At 48.7% G+C, this 11,638-nt stretch overlaps 1 protein-coding gene and 1 non-coding gene across 2 annotated transcripts; both read right to left on the reverse strand.

The window, feature by feature from the left end:
- Positions 1-7,560: 7,560 nt before the first annotated feature.
- TRNAE-CUC (transfer RNA glutamic acid (anticodon CUC)) lies at positions 7,561-7,633 on the reverse strand. Its single transcript has one exon. It is a non-coding gene; the product is annotated as a tRNA-Glu (tRNA).
- A 658-nt stretch (positions 7,634-8,291) lies between these two features.
- LOC100280253 (uncharacterized) lies at positions 8,292-10,481 on the reverse strand. Its single transcript, NM_001153181.1, is given in 2 exon segments — positions 8,292-9,341; positions 10,063-10,481. Coding segments are annotated over 2 exon segments (1,128 nt in total). The 5' UTR covers positions 10,386-10,481; the 3' UTR covers positions 8,292-8,536.
- Positions 10,482-11,638: the final 1,157 nt, after the last annotated feature.

Raw genomic sequence — 11,638 nt, forward strand, 5'->3', positions numbered from 1 at the left:
AGTAGTAATCAAAAGAATCATGCTTTCATGTATAATGATAGAAAATTTTCTAGAAATTCTCATTATAATAGGAGTTACAATGCTTTTTATTCTCATGCTATAATTGCTTCAAGTTCTAATTGTAATGGTAGGCCTAGGAGAAATTTTGTGTCTCATGCTCCTAGGAAAATGTGTAATAAACCTACCACTGTCTTTCATGCTTGCAACACTATGTTTGTACTTTCATGTAAAAATGAAAAAGTGGTTGCTAGGAAGTTGGGGGTCAAATGCAAGGGAGACAAGACTTGCATTTGGGTCCCAAAGGCTATTGTAACTAACATCGTAGGACCCAACAGGAGTTGGGTACCTAAAACCCAAGCCTAATTTGCCTTGCAGGTTTATGCATCTGGGGGCTCAAGCTGGATTATCGACAGTGGATGCACAAACCACATGACGGGGGAGAAGAAGATGTTCACCTCCTATGTCAAGAACAAAGATTCCCAAGATTCGATCATCTTTGGAGATGGGAACCAAGGCAAGGTTAAAGGACTAGGAAAGATAGCCATTTCATCCGAGCATTCCATATCCAATGTGTTCTTAGTTGAATCGCTTGGATACAACTTATTGTCTGTTAGTCAACTATGTAATATGGGTTATAATTGTCTATTTACCAATGTAGATGTGTCTGTCTTTAGAAGGAGTGATGGTTCATTAGCTTTTAAGGATGTACTAGACGGCAAACTCTACTTAGTTGATTTTTCGAAAGAGGAGGTCGATCTAGATGCATGCTTAATTGCTAAGACTAGCATGGGCTGGCTGTGGCATCGCCGTCTAGCACATGTTGGAATGAAGAACCTTCATAAACTTCTAAAGGGAGAACATGTGTTAGGTCTAACCAATGTATTTTTCAAAAAAGATAGACCTTGTGCAGCTTGTCAAGCAGGCAAACAGGTGAGAAGCACTCATCACAGCAAGAATGTGATGACCACATCAAGACCTCTGGAGCTACTTCATATGGACCTCTTCGGACCCGTCGCCTACCTCAGCATCGGGGGAAGTAAGTTTGGTCTTGTTATCGTTGATGATTTTTTCCGCTTCACTTGGGTATTCTTTTTGCAGGATAAATAAGCAACCCAAGGGACCCTAAAGCACTTTCTAAGGAGAGCTCAAAATGAATTTGAGCTTAAGGTGAAAAAGATAAGAAGCGACAACGAGTCCGAGTTCAAGAACCTACAAGTGGAGGAGTACCTTGAGGAGGAAGGAATCAAGCACGAGTTCTCCGCTCCCTACACACCACAGCAAAACAGTGTGGTAGAGAGGAAGAACAGGACACTTATAGACATGGCGAGGATGATGCTTGGAGAATTCAAGACGCCCGAACGGTTTTGGTCGGAAGCTGTGAACACAGCTTGCCACGCCATAAACCGGGTCTACCTTCATCGCCTCCTCAAGAAGACCTCGTATGAACTTCTAACCGGTAACAAACCCAACGTTTCATACTTTCGTGTATTTGGGAGAAAATGTTATATTCTAGTAAAGAAAGGTAGAAATTCCAAATTTTCTCCCAAAGCTGTAGAAGGGTTTTTGCTAGGTTATGACTCAAATACAAAGGCGTATAGAGTCTTCAACAAATCATCGGGTTTGGTTGAAGTCTCTAGCGCCGTTATATTTGATGAAACTAATGGCTCTCCAAGAGAGCAAGTTGATCTTGATGATGTAGATGAAGATGACGTTCCATCAGCCGCAATTCGCACTATGGCGATTGGAGATGTGCGACCACAGGAACAACAAGAGCAAGATCAACCCTCTTCCTCAATGATGGTGCATCCCCCAACTCAAGATGATGAACAGGTTCCTCAAGAGGAGGCGTGTGATCAAGGGGGAACACAAGAAGACCCATCTATGGAAGAAGAAGCACCACGAGCCCCTCCAACTCAAGTCCGAGCGACGATTCAAAGGAATCATCCCGTCGACCAGATTTTGGGTGATATAAGCAAGGGAGTAACTACTCGCTCAAGGCTACCTAACTTTTGTGAGCATTACTTGTTTGTCTCTTCTATTGAGCCTTTCAGGGTAGAAGAGGCCTTACAAGATCCGGACTGGGTGTTGGCCATGTAGGAAGAGCTCAACAACTTCAAGAGGAATGAAGTTTGGAGCCTAGTGCCACGTCCCAAGCAAAATGTTGTGGGAACCAAGTGGGTCTTCCGCAACAAGCAAGACGAGCACGGGGTGGTGACACGAAACAAGGCTCGACTTGTGGCAAAAGGTTATGCCCAAGTCACAGGTTTGGATTCCAAGGAGACTTTTTGTCCTGTGGCTAGGCTAGAGTCTATTTGCATTCTATTAGCCTATGCCGCTCACCACTCTTTCAGGTTGTTCCAAATGGATGTGAAGAGTGCTTTCCTCAACGGGCCAATCAAGGACGAGGTCTACATAGAGCAACCCCCTGGCTTTGAGGATAAACGATACCCCGACCATGTGTGTAAGCTCTATAAGGCGCTCTATGGACTTAAGCAAGCCCCAAGAGCATGGTATGAATGCCTTAGAGATTTCCTAATTGCTAATGCTTTCAAGGTTGGGAAAGCTGATCCAACTCTTTTCACTAAGACTTGTGATGATGACCTATTTGTGTGCCAAATTTATGTTGATGACATAATATTTGGTTCTACTAACCAAAAGTCTTATGAGGAGTTTAGCAGGGTGATGACAAAGAAATTTGAGATGTCGATGATGGGCGAGTTAAAGTACTTCCTTGGGTTCCAAGTGAAGCAACTCAAGGACGGCACCTTCATCTCACAAATGAAGTACACGCAAGACCTTCTCAAGCGGTTTGGGATGAAGGACGCCAAGCCCGCAAAGACACCAATGGGCACCGACGGACATGTCGACCTCAACAAAGGAGGTAAGTCTGTTGATCAAAAGGCATATCGGTCTATGATAGGTTCCTTGCTTTATTTATGTGCTAGTAGACCGGATATTATGATTAGCGTTTGCATGTGTGCTAGATATCAATCCGACCCAAGGGAATGCCACCTTGTGGCTGTTAAGCGGATTCTTCGATATTTAGTCGCTACGCCTTGCTTCGGGATCTGGTATCCAAAGGGATCTACCTTTGACTTGTTTGGATATTCAGACTCCGATTATGCCGGGTGCAAGGTTGATAGGAAGAGTACATCAGGGACGTGCCAATTCCTAGGAAGGTCCCTGGTGTCATGGAGCTCAAAGAAATAAACTTATGTTGCCCTATCCACCGCTGAGGCCGAGTATGTTGCCGCAGGACAGTGTTGCACGCAACTACTTTGGATGAGGCAAACACTCTGGGACTTTAGCTACAATCTGAGCAAAGTCCCACTCCTGTGTGACAATGAGAGTGCAATCCGCATGGCGGATAATCCTGTTGAACACAGCCGCACTAAGCACATAGACATCTGACATCACTTCCTGAGAGACCACCAGCAAAAGGGGGATATCGAAGTGTACCATATTAACACCGAAAACCAGCTAGCCGATATCTTCACCAAGCCTTTAGATGAGAAAAGGTTTTGCAGGTTGCGTAGTGAGCTAAATGTCTTAGATTTGCATAACTTGGATTGATCTATAGCATACATGTGTTTTATGCTTTTGATCATGTTAATTTATGCATTTCAATCTATTTTTGTGGTGCTCAAGTTGTACACATGATCCTCGGACCTCACAAGTCCATTTGCAAGTGGTGCACTTATTTAGGGGGAGGCATGCTACAACTTGACCCTTTCAGACTAACCTTGTGTTTGAGTTTACTTGTTTTAGTCTCAAAAGTGAATTGAAAGGGAAAGGTGAACTTGGACCATGCAAAGACTTCCACTGCACTCTGGTATTCACTCCAAGTTCATATCTATGCTCTTATTGCCTTTTTGCTCGTAATTGACAATTTTGGTGAGGCAATGGGGTTAAAGGGCCAAGAATGATCCCGTTTTGGTGCTTAATGCTAAAGGGGGAGAAATTAAAGCCAAAGCAATTGGATCAGCTACCACTTGAGAATTTTGAAAATAGTAGAGTTAGAACTTTTGATTTGTCAAAATTCTCTTATTGTCAAAATGCTTGCTTGGCATTCAAGAATTGATCAGTTTCGTTGGCATGATACTGGCAGAAGTAAGACACAGTTTCTCCTTTGGATAATTAGACCTTGGGATCCTCGTCTACATTATATGACATGATGTTGCTTGTGGACAAGCAACGTTTCGATGGGACGGTAATGTAACATCTGGCCCACGTATCTGAAGTAGCCCACTACAAGGTCCAAGTTGAGGGTACAAAAGTAGCAGCCGGTACAGGAATGGGGCATCGAAGAAAAGAGAATATCCAGAATAGTTTTCAGTCGTCTTCCTCGTGGAGAAGCGGCAAGGCGAGTTTGTCGGAGTCTCACGCCCCGTTCCTCGTCGACGGCGGCCACGGGACGTGACAGACTCCAGCTCGGACAGCTCGTCGGAGAACTTGTACAGACCCCGCTACGAGTCGAGTCGGCTGCTCGCTCCGAGTCGGGCGTTCCTAGGGCCTCCAACACCGAGCTGGACAGGGAGTAAAGCACCGCCTCTGCCTTCGTCATAGCTCCGCCGCCTCTGGCAGAGGCACAGCTGCACCTCTACAACCTCTACACAATCGCCACTAAGGGGCCCTGCACCGTGCTGCCGCAGTCCGCGCTCAAGGTGTTCGATCAAATGCCCAGCCCAGGCTTCGATGGAGAGCCTATTTTCTACGAGGCGCCCAACGATTACATCACCGAATACGTCGACGTCTCAGGGATGAAAGTGGTAATCCGAACTGTTAGAACAAATTTAATATTTTAAAATAGATATGTATAAAATTTGATGTTGATCTTTTCTTATGTTATCAAGCACATTAGTACAAATATAAATAAAATATTATATAAGTTGTTTTTTGTATTATTTGCTCCCTACAACACAAAAAGTTGAAAAAATTACCGAATTTATTTTCGAATCCATACCGAAGTTTATATCTATTATTTGAGAAAATGTAGGATGAATTTGAGGTTTATCTTTTATGAATCTTAACAAGCTGTATGTTAAAAACAAAATACAAATTTGTATTGTATATTATATATCCTATTTATTCGCAATCAAAGAAAAAACTGATTATCGAATAAATATCGTTTCCGACCGTTTTCATCCCTCGTCTCGTGCCACGACCATCTCTTCCTCCTATACGTGGAGTACGAGCGCCCCAAGGTGCCTTCCTCCATCGGCAACGGCATGCACTTGGTCTCCAAGTTCCTGTCCTCAAGGCTCGACGACGGCGTGAAGAAGCCGTTGCTGGAGTACCTGCTGGCGCTCAGGTACCAGTACTAGGGTGTGTTTAGTTTGAGGTCAAAGTGGGATGAGTCGGGGGCGCCACCGTCCCCTCGATTTTTTAGGATCACGCCGCCCCCAAAAACCACTTCGGTGTTCAGCTCGTCCCCGCTTGATTCTCAACCAAACACTATAGAAAACGTGGCCGCCTCATTTCATCCCTCTTTGTACATTCAACCAAACGCACCCTAAGCTGCTCATCAGCGACACCCTGGACACAGTGTGCAAGTTTCAGGCGGCGCTGCTCGTCGCCCAGGGCTTCGACTCCGAGCAGCACTTGGACACGTCGTACAAGCAGATGGCGCACAGGTTCCAGGAGTGGGGGCTGGAGAAAGAATGGGACGACATCGCGGTAGCGTGCGGGTCTGGGTGCCCGAGGAGGACGACGAGGACCAGAAAGATGCAGTGCAGCATAAGCAATCATGGCCAGCACCTGTGCAGTGTGTGATGTTGGGTGTTGGTGTTCAAATCAGGCTCCCGCCTTGGCCTCCACCTGTTTGGGAATTCTGGCTGTCAATGAAGATTACTGGTCCACTGACATATATTACAATTTCAGAGATCGTGCCTGGTTCAAGTGAGAAGATATTTCCCATGCCGCCATTTGTTTTGCTGGATGTGTATGAAGTCTCACCGCAGAATTCATGTGACAGAAGGGAATTTAACCAAGGTCTGGTTTAGGGAAGATGCAGTTGCTTACTTCAACAAGATGTTTGATGATTCCCGTGTTCCATTTGGGAACATCAGGCTCACAATGCTACTACAGGATTCATTCGAGGATGACAAATCAACAATCCTGATGCTTCTGTGTGCTAATCCTGACCTAAAGGAGCTGTGCAAGACAGTTTATACTTTGGAATATGGTGCCGAGGCAAAGTGTATTATTATCCGTGCTGCTCATGCTTCAGCACCTAGGGACAAAATGAGCTCTGCGGAGTCATCTGCAATGCTCGATTCAAGAATTGTTGGAATGAACCAGTTCATCCACAAAGCTTCAAAAGGAGAACAAATTGAGAGAGAGGGAGATGCTTGAATATAGGGAAACTGAGAGAATGGACATTATTGAGGAAGTGGGACACACTGACATGGAAGATCGAAGATATCATAATGGATGTCCTTCTGATCAGCGGATGGAATTACTTCACTACCACAGGGTGCATATTCCTTATCTTAGTAAGGAGGCCCTCCGCTTGCACGCGTGCTTAAGCAAATACCAGAGAACTGCTGGAACCATGCCTCCGATTGATATTGTCCATCTTTTCGTAACAATTGATCAAGGCCTCTAAGCACTCACTGCTGAGATGAATCAAGTGTACTCCAAACTTCAACACGATCGTGGTCTAATCAAGGAAATGGATTCAGAGCTCCAGCATATCCATCTGAGTAACAACCAGTATGCTGAAGCAAATGATAGGCTCAGAGCTATTCTCAGTTAGTGGAGTGCTGGAGCGGCCAAATTTGAACGTGATTTACTAGTGAACCAAGGCAAGTTCTCAACCTTTCTTTGGGATACTGGTGGAGATTTGAGAAGGTCAGCTTGGGGACAAGCTGTATTTCAAGGAATGGGGAATTTCAGGCTTCCCCGATGCGCTATAGTACACACCGGCAAGGGATGGTGTTCATTGGCAGGTCGGTCGACGACGACAGAGCTGCTGTTAGCGCCGACCAAAGACGCAAGTGTGGGCCGTGTAAGGCGTCAAGTGCTGTGTGTGTGGGCTGAGCCCATGTAACGGTATAAGAGTGACTCCCGTGCTGGGAGGGAGGGCATCGAAAAACCAAAGAAGAAACATCCGTAATCCTACTGCCACTCTGTCTACTTTGCATCTCTCTACTCCTCCTATCTTCTTCTCCACGCATCTTCTCTGTAGTGCCTCTCCTGGTGGTGCTAACAGCAGGGCGGGGCCCGCGGCACAGGAATTCGCAAGGGGACCGGCCTCCTGCTGCGTGGACGAGGCCACCGGCTGCTGGGACAAGGCCGCGCGGGAGGCGGCCGCCGGCCGTGACGTGAGTCCATATACGCGGGCCCACGACGCGGAGGCCGTCTGGCGGTCTGGCCTTCGGAGCGGAGGCCGCGCGGGGCCACGACGAGGAGGCCGCCGGTCGCGGTGTCGCCAGCAGCGGGCGATGACGACTTCGGCCTTGCCGTGGTTGCGGCTGCCTTCGCCGTGCTGATTCGGATCGGCGACGGCGAGCAACTCAGCTGGCTAAACACAGGGAATGCAAACCTGGCAAAAAAAAATTCCGTTGCCGGGACTCGAACCCGGGTCTTTCGGGTGAGAGCCGAATATCCTGACCAGCTAGACTACAACGGATCGCGTGAGGATCAATCGAGTTATATTTTAAGATCCATTCAAGCTATCCAGTTGTGGGCAACTGTGTAATTTGTGTAAGTATTGCTAGAAGTGAGGGTCAGTGACCAGCAACGATAGTTCGATCAAGAGAATTAGCTGTCCTGTCATGCTGAGACAGACCTTTTCTCATGTAAGGGGGTGTTTGTTTGGGATTATAATCCACCTAGATTATATAATCCAACAATTTTTGAACTAACTCTTAGTTCAAAAGTTGTTAGATTATATAATCTAGATAGATTATAATCTCAAACAAACACCCCCTAAGTAACCTTGGAGCTCTTTTGAATGAGCTCTTGACGTGAGATGTTTCTAAATTCGAATGAGAAATTTCTTTTAGTAAATACTCGTGATCCGTGAAAACTTCAAAGACAGATCCCATCACATACACAGTTAAATCATTTATGCATTAACACATGCTGTTTAACAACTAACCATCCGACTATGGTACATAGAAGGGGCTGAAAGCCTCAAAACCTTCGTCGCCGTATAGAGCACCTCGTTCAGCAAGGCGCAACCTGCTCGCCATTCGAAGGAATACAGCACAGAACCCTGGCTGGAATGTCGAAGAATTTACCAATTATTTTCACTAAAGATCCACTTATAAGCACAATAACCGACAGCATCAATCACAGTGCCGCCTCATTTATTAATAAGCAATTTAATTTAAGCAAACCACGCACGGTCAAGGTTGTTGTTCATTGGCACTGGGCACCAAGCAAGCAAGCAAACACATACATACTCTGATCCAAACCAAAATGTTTTTTGAGAAACGAAGGCGCTCGGTCCGTGACAAGAGCTCATGTTCTTCTCTCATTACAGCACAAGATGCGATCGAGGAGGAAACAGCAAACACTCTTCCAGATCTCACAGCAGCTGCTCCCGGAACACCCTCAGTACGTCCGCGAACGTGACGATGCCAGCAAGGCGGCAGTCGCTGTCCTCGTCGAGGACCCACACGTAGCTCACCCTGTGCGCGAGGGCCTGCACCATGACGGCCACCAGCGAGCTCGCGGGGCTGCACACCACCGGCTCCTCGGCTGACCGCCGCCCGTAGCTCCCCGACGACGGGCGCCTCAGCTGCGTCCGGCCTGCCTCTTCGTCGGACGACGAGGACGCGGAGGAGAACGACGATAGCGTCTCGTCCTCAACCAGCGCCAGCATGGCGTCGAGGCCCTTGTCCTTCAGCCCGGCCTTGATGGCGCGCGAGATGTGCTCGGGCGGGGACCCGAAGTAGTCGACGTAGGCCATGAGGTCCGCCGCCGAGAGCGTGGCGATGGCCGCGGCCGCCGTCTCGTCGCAGGCCGCGAGGAGGGCGGGGGAGATCTCGCCGAGCAGGTGGCCGTCTTCGGTGACCACGGCGACCGCCGTCTCCGTGGCGACGGCGCGGCGGATGAGGGGCACGGCCGACAGGGCCGCCTCGCCGGGGCGCACCGACAGGAAGTCGGTGCGCACGAGCCCGAGCGAGGACACGGAGCGCGCGGCCACATGGTAGAAGAGGCCGATGGAGTTGAGGAAGTAGCGCACGAGGTCCTCCTGCGTGAGCCAGCAGAAGTCGCCGGCGGCGGCGGAGCCTCCGCCGCCGCCGAGCTGCTTCTTGCGCCAGCCAGCGCGTAGCGGGACGGCGAGCACCTGCGCCCCGCTCAGAACCGCATCAAGCGCCTCCAAGATACTGCAGAAAGAAGAGAAACCCGCACACTGGTCAGCTCAAGACGAACCGAATCTATGCCTGCCTTGTGATTAAAAATAGGCAAGACGCGAGAGATGGAGATAGGATCCCAAAAGAATACCCACTATTTTCAAGAAAGATTCGAATAAGACGCACAATTTTTCCAACCACAAGCCAAGATCCTCTTTTCATTCCAAGATTACATCAAGTGGCGCCGTTTTCCAGCCACGAGCAGACCCCCCCCCCCCCCCCCCCCCCCCCCCCAAAAAAAAAATCCCAAATTTATTAGTTGGGTGGGAGCAACTAATCCAGCTAATCCTATCAAGCATCTCGCAAGGAGACAGCAGTGCATGGCTGCATGCGACAATCTCCGGGAAGACTGTCTCCAGTGAGTCGGATGAGCTGGACCTGAATGCGCGGTTTTTTTCTTCACCGGCTCACCGCCACATGAGTACTGTACATATTCCAACCAGGAAAGCAGACATCAAACTCTCCAAGTAACTGTGATGAGGATGAACGCTCGTCTGTCTTGGACTTGGACGTTGGACCTAGCCCGCACATCGTTTTTTTTCGATAAACATATTTTTCGCAGCTTTTATAAGGATTTGACCAAAATCGTGTTTCCTCGCGACGAACCTTAGGAAACTTCCAGTTCCAGACTTCCAGTCACGCGTCGTTTGCACAGACCCAGGAGAGAGGAAGAGGGAGAGGGGCTGAGCTTTACCTCGAGCGGGGATCGACGCGGCGGACCTCTCCAGCGCCGTCCTTCGGCAGGAGCGCGGAGACCGGCTTGGAGAACACGACGGCGGGGCGCGCGAGCGCTTCGGGGTCGGTGCACAGGAAGCAGAGCACGTCCGCGAGGCCGACCCGGCCGACGACGGCGCGCGCTGGTCCAGTCACCGCGACGCAGGATGGTGCGCCAGAGCGGGCCACCCTCCGGAGCGCGGCGGCAAGGTCGCCGGCGGCGGCGGAGAGCGGGAGCGACCTCACGGCCGGCTTGCCGATGCACAGGTCCGACACCTCATTGGCCAGGAAGCTCACTGCCATGCACTTGCGGGGCGGGCCCTGGGCGGTTTCGCGATCGAAACCTCCTTCGAAGTTTTTTTTTTTTTTGGGTGGGAGTCGGGAGGAGGACGAGAAGGGGGAGAGGGGATTTTTGCTTCAACCGCGGCTTGTCGGGAGAGAGGGCGTTTATATAGGCTTTGCGGAAGGCACAAGGACAGGGGGTTGAGGTATGTCAATGACATGTGGGGTCGATAATTAGTGGGCCTCGGAAAGGTGAGAGCAGAGAGCTGGGTTGTTTTGAGGTGAGCTTGTGAAAACACCAGCCGCGGTTTTACGACGGCGTACGGTTTTGATGTCGGCTAAGCTCCGCTGATAGCTGAGTCGAGCCGAGCTGGCTTCGGCTGATTGCTGACTTGTGGAACGGGACCGGCAGTTTCTGAAGCTTCTGTCAGTGGAGCAAACTGGAGAACGTTTCCTCCTCCGCTCTACTGGAAATAGGAGTAAAAGACAGCACAGTTAAGTGCTGCAAAATAAATTAGGCGATACTTAAATTCTTCTCTTATTGCATACTGTAATTACTGGTTTATACCCCGTGGCGGAGGGGTCAACAAAATCACTTGACAAAATCAAGCAAAACTGTAAAACACAAGTGTTACGAAGAATTTAGGTTTCATATCCATAGATACAAATTAAGAGAAGAAACTATATAAACAAAAGAAGCAAACGTGTCGTTAAGTTCCTACTGACTGAATCCAAGCCATATGTATTTCGTTGAATGTATATCTCCTTGAAGGGCTCGGGGCACCGGGAAGGGGACAGTGTCAAACGACCTCTCCCGTAGAGAGACAGGACTCCCTGGTTCACCAAACTCATCAATCGTCATGATGGGTCGCATTGTTGCGATGAGTGAGATCGGGCTTGCTAGACAGGCCAGCATCGCAGCGATGACGAGCAAGGTGAGGGCGTCGGGAAGAGGTTGGGCTTGGTGGTGGCGAGCGGCATCAGAGCGAACTGAATCGGGTGGCATCAAATAGCATAAGGTTGAACAAATAGATGTGAGGACTGGACCAAGAAGGAATGGAGGATGACATAATTCGGAAGGATTGGACCAATCTGACGAGAAAATCAAGTAGTCGTGTTAATGAGCTCTAAATTTTACACTATAAAATATAAAGATCGGACCAGATTAGTATCTAGCTCTATATCTATCTGTTTTTGAACTAAAATTAATTAAGATCTCAAACAAATCGTAAATAAACATTTGGATCGTAATATATTACCACCTCTAGATCCAG

Source organism: Zea mays, chromosome 1 (genome assembly GCF_902167145.1).
Source record: "Zea mays cultivar B73 chromosome 1, Zm-B73-REFERENCE-NAM-5.0, whole genome shotgun sequence".
NCBI classification, from domain to species: Eukaryota; Viridiplantae; Streptophyta; class Magnoliopsida; order Poales; family Poaceae; genus Zea; species Zea mays.